At 49.2% G+C, this 22,014-nt stretch overlaps 1 protein-coding gene across 4 annotated transcripts in view; it reads right to left on the bottom strand.

Moving 5' to 3' along the window:
- alpk1 (alpha-kinase 1) overlaps positions 1 to 22,014 on the bottom strand; it is a 210,346-nt gene that overhangs the window by 55,099 nt on the left and 133,233 nt on the right. For all 4 annotated transcript variants that reach the window (XM_038792179.1, XM_038792183.1, XM_038792180.1 and 1 more), the window contains one exon: positions 13,568 to 13,766. In XM_038792179.1, the coding sequence (XP_038648107.1) occupies positions 13,568 to 13,766 (199 nt within the window). The remainder of the gene's footprint in view (positions 1 to 13,567; positions 13,767 to 22,014) is intronic.

Genomic DNA, 22,014 nt, shown 5'->3' with positions numbered 1-22,014 from the left:
TTTTTCCGCACACCATCGAGCTGACCCAGTCGGTTGGTTCAGTGACCTTGGAAATTATGCCTTTTTGTTGTAGACTCACGAGCTCTGTCTTCAGGCGCTTTCTCAGTGGAGCAGGGACACGTCGCGGTGTGTGGACCCCTGGCTTGACATCAGGCTGCAGGAGAATCTTGTACTCATACGGCAGCTTGCCCATCCCGCTAAATACATCTGGGTACTGGGTTAGGATGTCGTCGGTGCTGGCTAGAAGATCCGAATGGGATGGCATCATGGTGTAAACCCTTTGAATGAGGTTCAGTTGCTTGAAGGCGTGCGCACCTAGCAGGGACGCCCTGTCTGGTTTAACAATCTCGAAGCATAAGCTTGCTTGTGTGTGTCGGCTGGATACCTGCAAATGGCAGGACCCCAGTGTCTTGATTACGTTTCCTTGTAGTCCAGGAGTTTGCAGGCAGCTGGAAGGATTGTGGGGGGCTTCTTGATTCTCTTGAAGTCCACCTGCGAAATCAGGTTGGCGGAGGCACCTGTGTCCGGTTTGAACTGGATGGGGCAGTGGTTGACCTTCATCACTGCGTGCCATTCGTCCTTGGAATCCACGGACAGGATTAACTGGACTCGCGATGTGTCCGGTGTGGCGTATTCATACTTCGTAATAATGTCCAGTCGGCAAGTGTTATCCAGGTATTCATCATCTGCATCCGTCGCACTGCCTGGATCAGAGTCATGCATTCGGTGTTGCACACTTCTGATGCACCGCTGTCGGAATTGGGAGCGCTGGCTCCTGACTGGTAGTGCAGATCTGCACAGGGCTGCATAGTGGTTTGGTTTCCCACAGTTCAAACAGCGTTTGCCTCTTGCAGGGCAGTTTTAAAAAAAAATGGGCGGTGCTGTAGTTCGCAGACGTCATGACGTCGGCGTCATGATGCTCAGTGCATCGTTGCGCATTGGCGGTGCGGTTCTTGGACGTCTACACCTGCGCAGTGCGGTTTTCGGCCGCTTCGTGTTCCCGATCGCATTGCGCATGTGTCGGGCCCCGGGAAGAGTGCGCGAAATGGCCGCTTTCGTCAATGTGGAGGCGAAGCATCCGGGAGATGGCCTGAACACTCTCCACCTTGTGGGAGGCTTGTTTTTCCCTTTCTGCCGTTTTGTACTGTGAACAGCGATTTTTAGAGTGCTCATACTCAGTACACGTTTCAATCACGACTGGCAGGGTCATGTGCTTGATTTTCAACAATTGCTCTCGCAGAGGAGCAGAGTGGACTCCAAAAACGATTTGGTCTCTGATCATGTAGTCTGTGATATCACCAAAGTTGCAAGATTGTGCGAGCAGTCTAAGGTTAGTTAGATAGGAGTTGAGGGATTCGTCTTTACCTTGCATCCTCTGCTTGAAGATATAGCGCTTGAAGATTTTGTTGGTGTCCACCTCGCAGTGACTGTCGAAATTGTCCAGGATGGTTTTGTACTTCGTTTTGTCCTGCCCTTCGGAAAAGTGAAAGGTGTTGAAGATCTCTATCGCATGGGCAACCGCAGTGGTGAGTAGAAGTGCTATCTTCCGCGCATCGGTCGCGCCATTGAGGTTGGATGCTTCCACGTATAGTTGAAATTTCAGCTTGAATGATCGCCAGTTGGCACTAAGATTGCTGGTGGTCTTGAGCTCATGAGGAGCCTGAATCTTGTCCATTGTGCCTGTATGCAGTAGCTGGTTGTAACGGATCTTTCGGAGTTGAACTAAATAGATTGAACAGTCCCTCCTGGTATCATGTTGTGTTATGTCGCTTCGGATAACACAGGCTGCTACTTGATGCAGTCTTAACTAAAGGATGCTCCAGACTCTGAAATAAGTTCAACATGTTTATTGAACTATTAACACAGTTCTCAAATGAGTTCGACTCTCTGCTAATGTAACTGTAGTAACTCAGTCTAACTGTACCAGTGTGCTCTAAGCCACGTGCTGGGGTATGATGCTGCTGATCAACCTTGTCTGACTCTCTAGATGTTTGTCTGTGGAAAGAGGCAGGATGTGAGTGCCTCATCCCTTTTATAGTGTTTATGTCATGCACCCTTATGGCGATGCCACCTCTGAGTGTTCTGAATGCCCATTGGTTGTGTCCTATTCTGAGTGTTCATTGGTTGCATGTTTGCATATGATGACAGTTATAATTCTCCCTTTTTTATGTTTTGCACCTTGATAATTGGTTATTTTGCGACTTTCTCCCCCTCCCAGGCAACCTAAAATTATCTAAGCAATCAATTGCCAACTATACAAAACTCTGATCAATCAAATTTCAGTAAAATAAATTCTTCGAAGTACAGTGACTGTAACAAGGCTTCACACACCCCATTATATTGTCAGTAAGAGTAAAATCTTGACAAATACGCTAAAAATACATACAAAAAATGAACTGGCGGTAACAATTTTCCCATTTGTCTACAAACAGTAGAGTCAGTGCTGGGCCTATGAACATCTTGTAATCTTGAAACATTTCTCATCCAATGTTGTAACTTTGCTTCCCATTCAGTTAATTATTTACTGAAGGCCAATTTAAATGATTAAGATATACGCGTGCAGGATTTAATTCCTTTATGTAAAGGAATAAACAGAAACATGAGATAAAGAGCGTGGACAGGAGAGGAAGAGAACAAGGGAGAGAGAACAAAAGAAAAAAAGCAGGTGTAGATTATATGGTCCCTCAAGCCTGCTCCATCATTCAACACAATCATGGTTGCTCGACAGTCTCAACTCCACTTTGCCACCTGCTCCTCTTATCCCTTGATTCCCTGAGGGATCAAAAATCTATCTATCCCAGCTTTGAATATACTCAACGATGGAGCATCCACAACCATCTGAGGCACAGAATTCCAAAGATTCACAGCACTCTGAGTGAACAAAGTTCGCTTCAGTTCAGGCTGAAATGATCAATCCCTTATCATCACACTGTGCCCCATGTGTTCTAGATTCCTTGATCAGGAGAAACAACCTTGCAGTATCTACTCTGACAAGCCCCTTCAGAATCTTGTATAAAATGACCTCCCATCCTTCTAAACACCAGAGAGTGTAGGTCCAATTTACTCAGCCTCTCAGCATAGAATAGCCTAGGAAACATTCCAGTGAACGTTGTTGCATCGCCTGCAAGGAAAATACATCCTTCCTTAGATTTGGAAAGCAAAACTGCTCATGGTACTCCAGATGTGAATATGGGTGACACAGTGGTTAGCACTGCTGCCTCACAGCCCTCGAGTCCCGGGTTCAATTTTGGCCTCTGGTGACGGTCCTTGTGGAGTTCACACTTTCTCCCCTTGTCAAAGTTTCCTCCCACAGTCCAAAGATGTGCAGGTTGGGTGGACTGGCCATGATAAATTGCTCCTTAGTGTCCAAAGATGTGCACGTTATGTTGGGTTACAAGGATAGGGTGGGGGAGTGGGCCTAGGTATGGTTCTCTTTCAGAGGGTCAGTGCAGACTTGATGGGCTGAATGGCCTCCTTCTGCAGTGTAGGAATTCCATGTGGGTTCACCAAAGCATAACACAATTGCAGCAAAACTTATTTATGCTTGTACTCCAGTCTCTGCAATGAAGGCCAAAATGCCAATTGCTTTCCTAATTGCTTATTGTCACTATTTCCATGTTAATTTTGTGCTCCTTGTACAATTTTTAACATTTAAAAAAATTACACTTTCAAAAAGTTTGCTTTTATCTTCTTTATTATACTCATTTTTTCTCACTCATTTAAACTTCTCTATATTTCTTTGCAGCCTCTGTTTCCTCCTCTGAGCTTTCATTCCCACCAAGCCTTGTATTGTCAGCAAACGTTGATATATTGTTCTTGGTCTCTCTATAACTCATTGATATAGATTGTAAATGACTGAGGCCCCAGTGCGAATCCTTGCAGCACTACATTGGCTACAGCCTGCCAATGTGAAAATGCCCTGTTTACGCCATCCTCTCTGTATCATGTCTGTTACCTAATCATCCATCCATGTTAACTCCCAGGGCACTTATGCATATTAGCTTTTAATATGGCAGCTTATCCAATACCTTTTAGAAATTCAAGTACACCTGTATACCTGCTTCCTTTATATACCTGAATAGTTACATTTTCAAAAACTACTAATAAATCTGTTATTCAGACTGTCGGAAGTGCTGGCCAGAATTCTCAGGCCATTTAACCGGCGGAATTCTCTGGTCCCACTGGCTGCACACCCCCTGCCGCGGGTTTCCAAGTGGAATAGGGCAGCTTCAATGGGAATTCCCCTTGACAGCGGCGGGCCGAAAGAATCCTGCCGCCAGCGGATGACACGCCCCCTCCTGTCATTGAGAAACATGTGGCTGGGAGGCCGGAGAATCCTGCCCGCTGTTTGTTGGGTGAGATACTAAGGCCGGGTTTCTCCGACCCGGCGCTGGGTCGGAGAATCTCCGGAGAGACGCGAGAATCGTGCCCCGCCGCCGGCTTCCCCATTCTCCCCGCCGATTCTCGGGTGCCCGCGGGATTCCAGCTGTGCCGGTCAGGGGCCGTTGACAGCGGCTCTCCCGGCGATTCTCTGGGCCCCGATGGGCCGAGTGGCCGACGAGTTTGGCCGAGTCCCGCTGTTGTAGGTTACTCAGGTCCCATGCGGCGGGACCTGGAAGGTGAGTCTGCGGGGCCGTCCTGGGAGGGGGGGGGGCAGGGGTATCCGACCCGGGGGGGACCTCACGATGGCCTAGCCCGCGATCGGGACCTAGCGATCGGCGGGCAGGCTTGTTCCGTGGGGGACTATTTTATTCCACGCCAGGCCCCTGTAGGGCTCCGCCATATTGCCCGGGGGCCGGTACGGAGAAGGGAACCCCAGCACATGCGCGGAAATCACGCTGGCCGTAGCGCGCATGCACAAACTCACGCGGGCCTTTCCGCGCCTGCTGGAGTTGCAGGGACCACTCCGGCGCCGACCTAGCCCCCTAGGAAGGGGAGAATTCCCCATTATCGGGGACCGTTAACGCCGGAGTGGTTGGCGTCGCTTTTCATGCCGGCGTGGGACATAGCCCCATTATTGGAGAATCCCGTCCTAAATCTATGCTTTGTCTGCCCTCACAGTAGAATGTAAAAGATCCCACAGCACTATATTGAAGCGGAGTACAGAAGTTCTCCTTAATACCTGGCCAATACCTATCTCTCACCCTAAATCTGATCAGATCCAACATGGATTATCTATCAATTATCTGACTGCTGGTGTGGGAGCATGCTTTTAATAATTGGCTGCTGTATTTACATTGCAACAGTGACTGCACTTCCCTTGCTGGAAAGCACTTTGAAATCTCCTGAAGTTGTGAAAGGTCTTACATAAATGCAAGTATTTACTTCTTTATTAAATATGACCAATACCTCAATTTATAACACCATGAGATATTGAAACATTCCAAAGCAGAGATGTAAAAGGACAGTAGTTATAAAAGTAAGCTCTCTTTTGTCTTGCAATGCCCCCTTCCCTGGTTGAGAGAATTTACCCACTTTGCTCTCCAACAAACTACTAGGAAGTCCCTGTGACTTCCTGGGCGCGATTCAGTGATTCCATTGTGCCTGAAGCAGATCCGGGTGCAACTGGTGAATCCCAAATTGGACTCCGCAAGTCGATCGCAAGTTACCTGACTTACCCAGCCTGGCGAGATCCGTAAATACCCGGCTGCCGGATTCACCGCCGTCTGCGAGACCTTGCCAGGGCACCGTTTAGCACTGGTTTCCATAAACATGGACCAGGCGTGACAGCTCTTCGGGGGACCTTGCAGGCCATTAGAAACCTGCGGGTGGTCAAGGACAGGCAGAGTGGTACCCTGGCACTCCCCCTAGCATCCAGGCACCTTGGCACTGTCAGGGTGCCAGGATGGCAGTGCCAGGCTGGTAGTGTCATGGTGCCAGGTTGGCAGTGCCAGGGGTTTGGCCTTGGGGGCTTTGCCCTTGTGGTGAATGTATTACGGCAACCATTCAGCACTGTATTACATTGTACTATGCTGATACCCTTGTGGGCTCCACCTATGGACCATTGTATTACATTACATTGTATCATGTTTGTGCATTTGTGGGCTCCGCCCCCTCGGGGGAGGAATATAGATCTGCTGCCCTGTAGGCAGCTCTCAGTGCAGAGCAGTCGCAGGCAGGCACAGTTCTAGCTGATTAAAACCACTGTTCACTTCAACTCTCAATCTCGTGTGAATTGATGGTCGCATCAATTTAATCAGCTACAACATCGCGATGGAAGCAGCCCTCAAACCTGATCGACTGGAACTCGACCCCACAGGCCGCTGAAGCCAAAGGGATTTTTTCGCACTGGCTCCGCTGTTTTGAGGCCTACCTCGCCGCCTCCTCCTCGCCCTCCGTCACTGAGGAACAGAAACTGAGCCTCCTCCATGCCCAGGTGAGCCATAGAATCTCAGTGCAGATCGAGGAAGCGACCACGTACGCAGACGCGGTCGCGATCCTGAAAAGGCAATACGTGAGGCCTGTGAACGAAGTGTTCGCGCAGCATCTCCTCATCACTCGCCGCCAACGTCCAGGGGAATCGCTGGAGGAACACCTAAGCGAACTGAAAGTACTCGTGCGAAACTGCAACTACCAGGATGTCATGGCCTCACAGCACATGGAACTCGCCATCCGGGACGCCTATGTGGCTGGAGTCCGGTCAGACAGCGCCTGCTCGAAAAGGGCGCCCTCGACCTAGAAGAGACGGTAAAACTATCCACCTCCTTAGAAGTAGCCTTTCAGAGCCTCAACGCTTTCCCCTCCGACCACGCGACCCCCTCGTGGACACCCGAACAGACGGTGCCCCAGGCCTGTGCCGCGCGGCTGCCCGCCCAACCCGGGGGTGCTGCCCTGCTATTTCTGCGGCCAGCACTAGCACCCCAGGCAGCGTTGTCCGGCTTGGAACGTGACCTGTAGCGACGGCACAAGAAAGGACACATTGCCAAAGTTTGCCTGGCCAGATCCAAAATCTCTAAATCACAGGCCCGACTTTCAGACTCACAGGCTTGCAGACCCCGCAGCGTGGCTGCGTGCCTGCCAGCACCGCCCCCTCTGGACGCGTCACCTGCCTCGTGCTGTCTGTGGGGTAGCCATCTTTGACTCTATCCAACACGTGCGACTCACAGGGCTGCCATCTTGGCCGCCATCTCCCACACGACCTGCCATGTGAGACTCATGGGGGCCGCCATCTTGGCTGCCATCTTCATCGCCGCCCGACACGTGTGACCGACGGGGGCAGCCATCTTGAGACTACCCCACCACTGCTGACCACGCCGACTACCCGCAACCCGGTGCGGTCTCCCTCGACCAGTCACACCCCAAGCACCTCAGGAACGCGATGATGACCGTCTGGGTCAATGGGCACAAAACGCTCTGCCTGTTTGACTCCGGGAGCACGAAGAGCTTCGTACATCCAGATACAGTAAGACACTGTTCTCTCCAAATTTCCCCTGCATCCCAAACAATCTCCCTCACTTCCGGATCGCATTCAGTGCAAATCCGGGGGTACTGTGTCGCGAACCTCGCGATACAAGGCGCCGAGTATGCCAATTTTAAACTATATGTCCTCCCCGATCTCTGCGCTCCTCTCCTGTTGGGACTGAACTTCCAGTGCAACCTCAGGAGCCTGACCCTGAAGTTCGGCGGGCCCCTACCCCCTCTCACCATATGTAGCCTCGCGACCCTAAAGGTCGACCCTCCCCCATCTTCGCGAACCTCACCGCCGACTGTAAACCGTTCACCACCAGGAGCAGGTGGTACAGTATCCAGGACAGGACTTTTATCAAGTCTGAGGTCCAGCGGCTCGAGGGGGGCATCATCGAGGCCAGTAATAGCCCTTGGAGAGCCCAGGTGGTGGTCGTCAGGACTGGGGAGAAGGATTGGATGGTTGTAGACTTCAGCCAAATCATAAACTGGTACACGCACCTCGATGCGTACCCCCACCCCCGGATAGCGGACATGGTGAATCAGATTTCACACTACCGGGTGTTCTCCACGGTAGATCTGAAGTCCGCATACCACCAGCTCCCAATCCGCCCGGAAGATCGCCACTACACAGCCTTCGAGACAGACGGCCGCATCTTCCACTTTCACTGGGTCCCCTTCGGCGTCACCAACGGGGTCTCAGTCTTCCAAAGAACGATAGACCGAATGGTGGACCAGTACGGGCTGCGGGCCACATTTCCTTACTTGGACAACGTCACCATCTGCGGCCATGATCTGCAGGACCATGACGCCAACCTTCAGAAGTTTCTCCAAACGGCCTAAGCCCTCAACCTGTTATCACAAGGAGAAATGCGTTTTCCGCACAACCTGACTGGCCATCCTCGGCTATGTCGTGGAAAACGGAGTCTTATTGCCTGATCCCGACCGCATGCAGCCCCTCCTGCAACTCCCCCTCCCCCACTGCCCCAAGGCCCTGAAAAGATGCCTCGGATTCTTTTCGTATTATGCCCAGTGGGTCCCCAACTATACAGAAAAAGCCCGGCCACTGATCAAAGCCACCATCTTCCCACTGACGGCTGAGGCCCGCCAAGCCCTCAGCTGCATCAAGGCAGATATTGCCAAAGCCACGATGACGAGTCCATCCCCTTCCAGGTGGAGAGTGACGGGTCAGAGGTCGCCCTCGCCACTACCCTTAATCAGGCAGGCAGGCCCGTAGCCTTTTTCTCCTGTACCCTCAACGCCTCAAAGATTCGACACTCCTCAGTCGAAAAAGAAGCTCAAGCCATTGTGGAAGCTGTGCAGCATTGGAGGCACGACCACGCTGGTAGGAGGCTCACCCTCGTCACCGACCTACGGTCGGTAGCCTTCATGTTCGAGAATACACAGCGGGGCAAGATCAAGAATGATAAAATCTTGAGGTAGAGGATCGAACTCTCCACCTATAATTACAATATCGTATATCATTCTGGGAAGCTCAATAAGCCCCCAGATGCCCTGTCCCGCGGCACATGTACCAGCGCACAAGATGACCGACTCCGCGCCATCCACAACGTCCTCTGCCACCCGGGGGTCACCCGGCTCCTCCGCTACATCAAGGCCTGCAACTACTCCACCGAGGAGGTCAGGGCCATGACCAGGGACTGTCAAGTCTGTGCGGAGTGTAAGCCGCACTTCTATCGACCAGACAAGGCCCACCTGGTAAAGGCATCAAAGGGCCTCTCCCCTCTACCAACCGCAACGCGTATTTTCTCAACGTTGTTGACGAGTACTCCCGCTTCCCCTTTGCAATCCCTTGCCCCGACATGACCGCGGCCACCGTCATTAAGGCCTTGCATAGTATCTTCACCTTGTTTGGTATCCCCACGTATGTCCACAGTGACCAGGGCTTCTCGTTTATGAGCGCCGAACTGTGTCAGTACCTGCTCGGTAAGGGCATCTCCTCGAGCAGGACTACCAGCTACAACCCCCGGGGAAACAGACAGGTGGAGAGGGAGAACGCGACGGTATAGAAGATCGTCCTCCTGGCCCTATGGTCTATGAGTCTCCCAGTTTCCCGCTGGCAGGAGGTCCTCCCCGACGCGCTCCACTCCATTAGGTCACTCCTTTGCACAGCCACGAACGAGACCACTCATGACCGACTATTTGTTTTCCCTCGGAAATCCACCTTTGGGGTCTCGCTTCCATCCTGGCTGATGACACCAGAGCCTGTACTTCTCCAAAAACACGTGAGGAGCCATAAGTCCGACCCTCTTGTCGAGAAGGTCCAGCTCCGTCATGCCAACCCCCAGTATACCTACGTGGCGCACCACGACGGCCGACAAGATACAGTCTCCCTCCGGGACCTGGCACCCGCAGGCTCCCCTACGACCATCACCTATACCCCCCACCCTACACCAAACATCGACCCCAGCCCCTGCATGCCCCCCCCCCATCCTACACCCCCTCCCTCCATCGCCGACCTACAGTGGTTAAGCTCCAGAAGACACGCGCCCGGAGTCAACACCCGTGCCCGCAGCGACAAGTTCAACACCCGTGCCCGCAGCGATGAGTTCAACACCCGTGCCCTCAGCGACACCAGAGCTCAGGCGATCACAGTGAACGATCAAGGCGCCGGACACACTCAACCTGTGAGCCACTTCACCCCAGCTGGACTTCAATTTTTTAAACAGGGGGTGAATGTGGTGAATGTATTACAGCAACCATTCACCACTGTATTACATTGTATCATGTTGGTGCCCTTGTGGGCTCTGCCCCTGGCTCCGCCCCCTCGTGGGAGGTATACAGATCTGCTGCCCTGCAGGCGGCTCTCAGTGCAGATCAGTCGCAGGAAGGCATAGTTCTAGCTGATTAAAACCACTGTTCACGTCAACTCACCGTCTCGTGTGAATTGATGGTCGTATCAGCCCTGAAGAGCAGAGATAAGGGGGAGGGGGCAACCAGAGAAGGTTGAGGGGGGGGGGGGGGGTGATGTTGGTGGGGTGGGGGAGGGCTTAATGTGTGAGGTCTAGAGATGGGGGCAGGCTTCTAAACTGGTGCCCTGATTTGTGAGGAGCCGATTCTGCTGGCAAGATCACCTTGCCGGTGCAGGATGGCTGCCTAAGTGTGGCCTCGGTGGGGAAGAATTCCTGGATGGCCCAAAAAAATTGTAATTCTGTTGAATAGCGGGGCGATTGTTGGCACTGCAGCTACCAAGAAACACTCCGCAGAGGGGCCCCAAAGTGAACTTACACTTTTGTCCGCTGAATCGCGCCTAGGTTGTTTCATCAATGTTGCAGCTCTCAAAGGGTTAAGCACAAAATAGCTGAGGTTCAGTGGTAGCAGTTCCACATCAGATAATTGAGCACAACATCCAGGCGGGCAAACGAACTGAACCTTGAAAAGGGCAGGCTGCGTAGAAGGCAGGGTGGAAGTTTGTGTCTCCCTGTATGCTGTGGAGCTTTGCTTTGACAGGATTCTCACCCAGAAGTCAGTCTGATTGACAGGAGAGTAAGAAACGTCCATCAAAATGTCGTTGTGCATGGCCAGTATTCTCAGTGCGCAGTCCCTTTGATTTTTTGTTGCATGACCTCAGAATCGCAGAAGTTATCCCAGAACAAGGCTTGCGTCATACCTTTCAAACTGCTGTGCTCGCATGCAGCCACACAGCCCAACAGCTACATTGACGGGATGCAATCTGGGGGAGACTGAAGCGGCAAATACATTGCTTGAATCTGCTAGTCGGAATGTTTGGGGGGGGGGGGGGGTTCTGATCCCTGACCTGCAGGAGAAGTGGGAGGATTCAATCCCAGGGGCAATTCAATCCGCTGGGTTTGGGGTTTCAATCCCTAATACAGACGGGGCGGGATCTGAAGGAGGGACATTGGAGCGGGGTTCAGGGGGCGAGTACTTACCTTCTCCTTGAACCTCTTCTTCTCCTTTCAGCTGTCGGTTTTCCCAAACCGAGTTTGCCTAAGTTAAAGATGCAAAGCCTAGTTAGTCAGAGGCTTCCAAGCCCATTCAAATAGTTAATGGGAAGTGAGTGTGCCGAAGGCAGGATGGGATCGGATTTAAGAATTTTAAAGTTTTGACATCACACTGGATCCTAACCAGCAGACATTCGGAGTTAAGGTGCCAACCCCCTCCTCCCTCCCCCCCCCCCCCCCCCCCCCCCCCCCCGCTAGAACTGATGGGAAAGCTGCCATATTTTGGGGGAGATGTCAAACCAAAGAACTGTCTGACCTCTCATGGTGATGTACATGCTCCCAAGGGATTGTTTCAAAGAGAAACTATGGGCGGGATTCTCCCGAATCCCCCAATGGTGTACAAAAATGGCGCGAACCACTCCGGCATTGGGCTAACCGGAAGTTGCGGAATCCTCCGCAGTTTTGGGAGCTAGGCCAGCGGCGAAGGGCTGGCTTGAGTTAGCGCATGCGCAGAACCGCCGGTGTGGTTCCGCGCATGCGCACACCGGCCGGCGTATTCTTGCGCATGTGCAGGGGGGTGTCTTCTCTGCGCCGGCCATGGCGGAGCCCTACAGAGGCCGGCGTGGAAGGAAGGAATGCCCCACGGCACAGGCCCGCCCGCAGATCGGTGGGCCCCGATTGTGGGCCCCCACTGTGCCCCCCCCCCCCCCCCAGGGAGGGCCGCACCAGCCGGCCTACCAGCCAGGTCCCAGGTGGGACTATGTCCATTTCACGCCGGCGGGACTGGCCAGAAACCGACGGCTGCTTGGCCCATCGGGGCCCGGGGAATTGCTGGGGTGGGGGGTGGGTCGCTGCCAACAGCCCCCGACCGGCGTGGCGTGAACCCCGCCCCCGCCTGAAAACTGGCGCCGGAGAATATGACAACCGGTTTCGGAGTGGCGGGGCGGGATTCACGCCGCCTCCCGGGGATCCAGGTCGGAGAATCCCGCTTATGGTTCTTCCTCGTCCTGACCAATTGCAATAACTCAACCAATACATGAACACATTGCGGAACCTTGCTGCAGCATTTCCTATGTTACAGCAGTGTCTAAACTTCAAAAGTATGTCATTGAATGTAATTCATTTTAGAATCCCCTTTGGTCATGAAAGGTGCTATATAAATGCAAGTATTTTGTTATTTAACTATCCCTGAACAGGTAAGACTTCCCAAGTTACAAGCAATGCTGCAAAATAAAATACCTGTGGAGTGAAATCATGATAATATTGGAATATGAACACTTAACATGTTTTGTCCTCTAATGGGAGTTATATTTTTATTGAACTAAAAAAAATGAATGTCTCTATTAAAATAGTGGGGAAAGAAATTACATCTGCATTATTGGCACATTCAAACATTAATATCACGCAAAAGGGCTTCATTCAACTGAGAAAGATGACAAGGTTCCAAATTTACTGCTTTGAAAAATGAGACATGGTTTTTAATGATTCATTGTGCATTCCATATGCTATTATCCAATTTTGTTTCAATTTCCTGTGCCCTACTTTGACAATCTTTATTTCCTCTACTATTTTTCCCAGTACGTATAATACAAATTAAATGGATCCTTAACAACCACCTTTCTTTGTGGTGTCTAAGTAGCCGTTTACCTGCCTCTAGGTTTAACAAAGGCAATCTAAGAATCAGAAGAATTGTTTCAGTAATGATACCGTATAGTTCACAATTTAGTGGTATATAGAGACAACAAAGCAGTGGGCAATTCAGGTAACACAGTGTGAGAAAACGTATTGGGTTACTTCAATCAGCCAGCAGCTGTATTGTTTGTATAGTCAAGTGGCCTTGCTGAAAAAAGTGAATTTGATGAAAGAGATAGGGAAAAACTGACAGAATACTAATCTGTTTTATTAAACTCTTGATCAGAAGTATAGCAATTCAGGCATCTCGTTTGAAATCGCAGGGTACATTTGTGAGGGAACAAAGCCACCAATTAGTACTTTCCACACCCATTCACAATCACTCTACCCTTTTGGCTCAAAATCCTTTTCTTTCTGGGCCTTTGTGCCTGTTCAAAGGGTCAGCAGTGGGTTTGAAAAGATGGCACTATGCTCAGTGGAATGACATTCTCTCCCCCACTCTCCCCTCCCCATCTCAAATAGAACAAAATGTCCTCTTGATTAGTCAAGTACTTGTTAATTGGAGTTTTGCCACGGAAACGGAGAAAGATCAACAGGAGTTACGTCACCTGAATTTACAGACACTCGGGCCTGGCGAATAACCACCTGTGGCGCGATTGGTATTTCAAGGCGACGCTTGTGCAGGCCCTTGGCAACCTGCAGAAGTTTGCTGGATGCATCGACCCAGTATAGAAATCTGTCAATCAAAAAGACTGTGGCAGCTGCAGATGCATAGTCACCAACTGAGACGGAGGCTTTCAGAAGGACCTGCGGAGAGAAAATTTGCTTTAAATAAAATGTATCAACACTGCACATAAGTAGAAAATTAAAAAAAGTTAAGAAGTCTAATCATCAGCTCTGTACAGACAAGAAGGCAAAACCTTCACCACAGCGCTTGTAATGACTTATAGATTTATCTGAACGGTGGACTGTCTCGCCCTGACTTGCATGATAGCAGAGAGCTATTGAAAAAAAGCTTTTAAGACACAAGAGACCCTGCCACAATGTTAGAAAAGATTAACGACAAATATGCAATAGATGGAAAATAATGTGATTCAATATTTATTGGAATGCCATCCACTGAGCCTCCCCACCCATTCCCCACTCAATAGAACAAAATACAGTATCAATAATTCAAATTTAGCTACACGAGAAGCAATAAAAGTTTAATTGGTGATAATTTTGGGCAATACTGTAACCCGGAAATATTATTAAGAAGTCACTCCTCGTATATTGCTCCAGATTTCCATTTAAAGATGTACAACATGTATTATCCATGTTATGCTATTGCCCAAGTCAATGGTGCTTCAATGGTCCTTCCGGCTGATTCCCTTATTCTCCTTCATTTAATTTTGCCATTATTATTTTTGATCTGTGGATGCTTAATGGATATGTATCTTTAAGTCGAGCAGCAGAGAGAATGAGGAATTCTAGAAATTGCAACATAGTATATGGTGCCGCTAGCATTGGACAGCAAGACCCAGATCTTTCGGCACCAAAGAGTTAGAATGGGCTGAGTTTGATTGATTGGCTGGTGGCCAATGAATTGGCTAGAAGGGCATATTCTGCCCGGTAACAGGTAGTGATTGGATACTGCCCGAATGGGATGATTTCCAGAGTTGACACCTGAAATCACAGGGACAAGGACCTGCTCCTTCTCGGTCCAGAAAGACTGTGAGTTGATGTATTTCTGAACCTACAGAGAACCTGAATGAATGAATCCACAGGGAAACTGTAACAGGCTGAAAGCCTAGATTAAAGGAAGAACAAACAGCATAGCTGGACACAGAATCTGCATGAATCTACAGTGAAAACCTCGAACTGAAAGCCTGGATTTAAGCAAAGATGCTAGAAACAAAGACTTACCTTTTGCATTTCATCCTTATTATTTTCACCCCTCTCTCCCCCTCTGTGTTTGTCTGTCTTATGTGTGTGCGTGTACAGAGGGTGGGGACATTAGGAATTATATAATAGTTAACCAGCTGTATTTACTGCATATTTCATTATTGTTCTTGTTATAAATAAGAAATAATTGTTGTTTCAACTTACAAACCTGGTAACTCTAGTTATTGGGCAGCCAAAGGTCAAAGACTTCGGTTATTTTTCTAAGAATTATTTAGTAATACAGTTGTGTTGCGACTCCGGGTCAAGTGGGGCTGGAATTGACCACGCACTAGCCCAGAATGCCATAACAATAAGTTAGTAGGGACATAGGTCAACAACCAGTTTTCACTTTGGCCCTGCTTTCAGTGCTGTTTGAAAGTCCTGGATGTGAATTACTATTCCGACTGATTCTCAGGTGAACAATGGACTGCTTAATGATCAGTTGTGGTGGCAATATCCAAAATGAGACCTACAGAGCCAAACATATTGATCATTATTTGCATTTATTTTTAAGTAGACTGGGGATGGTCACCTTCAACCAAGTCCAACAAGGAATAACGTGACAGAAGAGAGTTGGAATAGGGGCAAAGCAGACCAATGGATAAAGTCTGCATTTCAAACAACTACCTTAATAATTGTAATAACTGGGCAGCACGGTGGCACAGTGGTTAGCATTACTGCCTACGGCGCTGAGGACCCGGGTTCGAATCCCAGCTACGGGTCACTGTCCGTGTGGAGTTTGCACATTCTCCCCGTGTCTGCGTCGGTTTCACCCCCACAACCCAAAGATGTGCAGGATAGGTAGATTGGCCACTCTAAATTGCCCCTTAATTGGAAAAAATAATTGGGTACTCGAAATTTATATTTAAAAAAAAATAAAAAATTGTAATAACTCCTTCTGAACTTCAGAGTAAAAATGTACATCTGTTCAATAGTCAAGATTCTGTAATGCAAGGGCAGCACAGCTGCCTCACGGCGCCGAGGTCCCAGGTTCGATCCCGGCCCTGGGTCACTGTCCGTGTGGAGTTTGCACATGCGCCCCGTGTCTGCATGGGTTTCGCCCCCACAACCCAAAGATGTGCAGGATAGGTGGATTGGCCACACTAAATTGCCCCTTAATTGGAAAAAATGATTTGGGTACTCGAAATTTATTTTTTTTAAAAGAAGATTCTGTAATCCAGTTCAGATTCTGAAAATTATTACATTCCAGTGAAGACTTCCACAGTTGGTAACTTGAACTTTTTGCTGGTTTTAGAGCCACTTTTGGACAAAATGCATCAGACAATGTGATATTCAAATAAAAATAGGAGAACCGTTTTCAGGGTGGCATGGTGGCGCAGTGGTTAGCACTGCTGCCTATGGCGCTGAGGACCAGGGTTTATCCCGGCCCCGGGTCACTGTCTGTCAGAAGTCTGTACATTCTCCCTGTATCTGTGTGGGTTTCACCCCCATAACCCAAAGGTGTGCAGGTTAGGTGAATTGGCCACGCTAATTGACCCTTAATTAGAACATAGAACATAGAACGATACAGCGCAGTACAGGCCCTTCGGCCCTCGATGTTGCACCGACATGGAAAAAAAAAAAACTAAAGGCCATCTAACCTACACTATGCCCTTATCATCCATATGCTTATCCAATAAATTTTTAAATGCCCTCAATGTTGGCGAGTTCACTACTGTTGCAGGTAGGGCATTCCACGGCCTCACCACTCTTTGCGTAAAAAACCCACCTCTGACCTCTGTCCTATATCTATTACCCCTCAATTTAAGGCTATGTCCCCTCGTGCTAGCCACCTCCATCCGCGGGAGAAGGCTCTCGCTGTCCACCCTATCTAACCCTCTGATCATTTTGTATGCCTCTATTAAGTCACCTCTTAACCTTCTTCTCTCTAACGAAAACAACCTCAAGTCCATCAGCCTTTCCTCATAAGATTTTCCCTCCATACCAGGCAACATCCTGGTAAATCTCCTCTGCACCCGTTCCAAAGCTTCCACGTCCTTCCTATAATGAGGCGACCAGAACTGTACGCAATACTCCAAATGCGGCCGTACCAGAGTTTGGTACAGCTGCATCATGACCTCATGGCTCCGGAACTCAATCCCTCTACCAATAAAGGCCAACACACCATAGGCCTTCTTCACAACCCTATCAACCTGGGTGGCAACTTTCAAGGATCTATGTACATGGACACCGAGATCCCTCTGCTCATCCACACTACCAAGAATTTTACCATTAGCCAAATATTCCGCATTCCTGTTATTCTTTCCAAAGTGAATCACCTCACACTTCTCCACATTAAACTCCATTTGCCACCTCTCAGCCCAGCTCTGCAGCTTATCTATGTCCCTCTGTAACCTGCAACATCCTTCCGCACTGTCTACAACTCCACCGACTTTAGTGTCGTCTGCAAATTTACTCACCCATCCTTCTGCGCCCTCCTCTAGGTCATTTATAAAAATGACAAACAGCAACGGCCCCAGAACAGATCCTTGTGGTACACCACTCGTAACTGAACTCCATTCTGAACATTTCCCATCAACTACCACTCTCTGTCTTCTTTCAACTAGCCAATTTCTGATCCACATCTCTAAATCACCCTCAATCCCCAGCCTCCGTATTTTCTGCAATAGCCGACCGTGGGGAACCTTATCAAACGCTTTACTGAAATCCATATACACCACATCAACTGCTCTACCCTCGTCTACCTGTTCAGTCACCTTCTCAAAGAACTCGATAAGGTTTGTGAGGCATGACCTACCCTTCACAAAACCATGCTGACTATCCCTAATCATATTATTCCTATCTAGATGATTATAAATCGTATCTTTTATAATCCTCTCCAAGACTTTACCCACCACAGACGTTAGGCTCACCGGCCTATAGTTACCGGGGTTATCTCTACTCCCCTTCTTGAACAAAGGGACCACATTTGCTATCCTCCAGTCCTCTGGCACTATTCCTGTAGCCAATGATGACCTAAAAATCAAAGCCAAAGGCTCAGCAATCTCTTCCCTGGCTTCCCAGAGAATCCTAGGATAAATCCCATCCGGCCCCGGGGACTTATCTATTTTCACCTTGTCCAGAATTGCCAACACTTCTTCCCTACGCACCTCAATGCCATCTATTCTAATAGCCTGGGTCTCAGCATTCTCCTCCTCAATATTATCTTTTTCTTGAGTGAATACTGACGAAAAGTATTCATTTAGTATCTCGCTTATCTCCTCAGCCTCCACACACAACTTCCCACCACTGTCCTTGACTGGCCCTACTCTTACCCTAGTCATTCTTTTATTCCTGACATACCTATAGAAAGCTTTTGGGTTTTCCTTGATCCTACCTGCCAAAGACTTCTCATGTCCCCTCCTTGCTCGTCTCAGCTCTCTCTTTAGATCCTTCCTCGCTTCCTTGTAACTATCAAGCGCCCCAACTGAAACTTCACGCCTCATCTTCACATAGGCCTCCTTCTTCCTCTTAACAAGAGATTCCACTTCTTTGGTAAACCACGGTTCCCTCGCTCGACCCCTTCCTCCCTGCCTGACTGGTACGTACTTATCAAGAACATGCAATAGCTGTTCCTTGAACAAGCTCCACATATCCAGTGTGCCCAACCCTTGCAGCCTACTTCTCCAACCAACACATCCTAAGTCATGTCTAATGGCATCATAATTGCCCTTCCCCCAGCTATAACTCTTGCTCTGCGGGGTATACTTATCCCTTTCCATCACTAACGTAAAGGTCACCGAATTGTGGTCACTGTCTCCAAAGTGTTCACCTACCTCCAGATCTAACACCTGGCCTGGTTCATTACCCAAAACCAAATCCAAAGTGGCCTCACCTCTTGTTGGCCTGTCAACATATTGTGTCAGAAAACCCTCCTGCACACATTGTACAAAGAACGACCCATCCAATGTACTCGAACTATATCTTTTCCAGTCAATATTAGGAAAGTTAAAGTCTCCCATAACAACTACCCTGTTACTTTCACTCTTTTCCAGAATCATCTTCGCCATCCTTTCCTCTACATCTCTAGAACTATTAGGTGGCCTATAGAAAACTCCCAACAGGGTGACCTCTCCTTTCCTGTTTCTAACCTCAGCCCATACTACCTCGGAAGAAGAGTCCCCATCTTGCATCCTTTCTACCACCGTAATACTGTCCTTGACTAGCAGCGCCACACCTCCCCCTCTTTTGCCCCCTTCTCTGACCTTACTAAAGCACCTAAACCCCGGAACCTGCAACAACCATTCCTGTCCCTGCTCTATCCATGTCTCTGAAATGGCCACAACATCGAAGTCCCAGGTACCAACCCATGCTGCCAGTTCCCCTACCTTATTTCGTATACTCCTAGCATTGAAATAGACACACTTCAAACCACAGACCTGAACACTGCCGCCCTCCTGCGAAGTCAAAACTGTGCTCCTGACCTCTCTACTCTCAATCTCTCGCACCCCAAAACTACAATCCAGGTTCCCATGCCCCTGCTGAATTAGTTTAAACCCCCCCCAAGAGTACTAACAAATCTCCCCCCCAGGATATTGGTGCCCCTCAGGTTCAGATGTAGACCATCCTGTCTATAGAGGTCCCACCTTCCCCAGAAAGAGCCCCAGTTATCCAGAAATCTGAATCCCTCCCGCCTGCACCATCCCTGTAGCCACGTGTTTAATTGCTCTCTCTCCCTATTCCTCATCTCACTATCACGTGGCACGGGCAACAACCCAGAGATAACACCTCTGTTTGTTCTCGCTCTGAGCCTCCATCCTAGCTCCCTAAAGGCCTGCCTGACATCCTTGTCCCCTTTCCTACCTATGTCGTTAGTGCCAATGTGGACTACGACTTGGGGCTGCTCCCCCTCCCCCTTAAGGACCCGGAAAACACGATCCGAGACATCACGTACCCTTGCACCTGGGAGGCAACATACCAAACGTGAGTCTCTCTCGCTCCCACAAAATCTCCTATCTGTGCCCCTGACTATTGAGTCCCCAATTACTAATGTTCTACTCCTTTCCCCCCTTCCCTTCTGAGCAACAGGGACAGACTCCGTGCCAGAGGCCCGTACCCCATGGCTTACCCCTGGTAAGTCGTCCCCCCCACAAGTATCCAAAACGGTATACTTGTTACTCAGGGGAACGACCGCAGGGGGTCCCTGCACTGACTGCTTCTTCCCAGTCCCTCTTACTGTTACCCATCTATCTGCAGTCTTTGGTGTAACTACTTCCCTGAAGCTCCTATCTATGACCCCCTCTGCCTCCCGAATGATCCGAAGTTCATCCAGCTCAAGCTCCAGGTCCCTAACACGGTTTTTGAGGAGCTGGAGTTGGGTGCACTTCCCACAGATGAAATCAGCAGGGACACTGACGGCGTCCCTCACCTCAAACATTCTGCAGGAGGAGCATTGTACTGCCTTCCCTGACATCCCCTCTAGATTAAAAAAAAACAAGAAAAAGAAAAAGAAAGGAAGAGCTTACCTGATATTACCTCAAACCCTGATCCCGCTGAAAGGTAAGCAAATTTAAAGGCACTCACTCACCTTCACGACAGGCCCCTGCTCCCGCTTCCCAACCACCGTGGGGTGGGGGGGTTGGTTAGAGGAGGAGGTAGGGTGGGAAACACTCACAAAGTGTTTCGGGTTTAACTGTCACTTGCCAACAGCCCCTCCACAAACCACCTTCAACTTAGGCTGACCGCACTGCACGTATGCAAATTTCCCCAGAACAGCTGATCAGTAGCTCTGCTCTGCTGCCCTCTGCTGGTTGCTTGCCTTTACTCAAACTCCTTGGGTCTTCTTCGCAGGTTCACCTTCAATTTAGGCTGACCGCACTGCACGTATGCAAATTTCCCCAGAACAGCTGATCAGTAGCTCTGCTCTGCTGCCCTCTGCTGGTTGCTTGCCTTTACTCAAACTCCTTGGGTCTTCTTCGCAGGTTCACCTTCAACTTAGGCTGACCGCACTGCACGTATGCAAATTTCCCCAGAACAGCTGATCAGTAGCTCTGCTCTGCTGCCCTCTGCTGGTTGCTTGCCTTTACTCAAACTCCTTGGGTCTTCTTCGCAGGTTCACCTTCAACTTAGGCTGACCGCACTGCACGTATGCAAATTTCCCCAGAACAGCTGATCAGTAGCTCTGCTCTGCTGCCCTCTGCTGGTTTGGAAAAAAAATAATTGGGTACTCTAAATTTAAAAAAAAACATTTTCACTCAGTACCTGACTGTTCAGCTGTTACATTCTACATAATTTTAAAATTTTGTTTTGATCCCCAACCAACCAAAAGGACTGAATTTCCCAAACGACCTCAACAAGAAAACTAATTATAACTTTTACTTTAGCAATCACACCAAATCAACATAAATCATACATGAATTAACAGGAAAATTGTGGTCAAAATAAATATTACAAATTGCACGTAAATATCAGATATAACAAATAAATCTCATGGATCCACTCAGCCTTTTGACACTATTTCAGCCACAAAGTCCTACTCAGCTCTGAATTTGCTCGGGTAGAATTCCAGCTCCCTTTCCTTGAGGATTTATCTCTTGATCGTCAGCTGACAGTAGCACACTGCCAACCCCAGTTCCATGGGCACTGTCTTTAGCAAAATGGTGCACTTCTACAGAACCTCCTCAGTCTTGCTCATGGCATATTTGATGGTGAGGATCTCCCAGAAACACCTTTATCCAAACCCCTCAGTGACCACTCTGTGCACCATGTGGCCAGTTCTGGTTAACAGTTTCTTATAATTAACTGAAGCAGCTGCAGTCACCTTTTTAAAATCTCCGTTCTCAGATTTAACCTTCCTGATCATGTCTTCCAACTTGTCCACGCAGTGGTTTAAGCCAGAATGGTCTGTGCCTTTTATCTGGTCTCAGCCTGTTTGTTTCCCCAGTAACCTGAAGTTTTAATTTCAATTTTAGGTTTAGGACATGATTCAACGGAGACATTTCCAAGTGTCATTTTGGGTGCGTTTGGCAGGGTGTTCCTCAATGCCGTGTTGGCGTGAACGCAGCCCATGAAATTCTCACCATTACTGGCTGCCTCGCCGTCAGATTCGCTGGACTCGTGCCTCAGAGTCTCGCCACTAACAAGAGGGAGCTGCTTTTAAGCGCTCCCACACCATTCACTGCCAGTCAACACA

This window comes from Scyliorhinus canicula, chromosome 3 (assembly GCF_902713615.1).
Source record: "Scyliorhinus canicula chromosome 3, sScyCan1.1, whole genome shotgun sequence".
NCBI classification, from domain to species: Eukaryota; Metazoa; Chordata; class Chondrichthyes; order Carcharhiniformes; family Scyliorhinidae; genus Scyliorhinus; species Scyliorhinus canicula.
The sequence above is the reverse complement of the archived record's forward strand: the minus strand, read 5'-3'. Positions and strand labels throughout refer to the sequence as shown.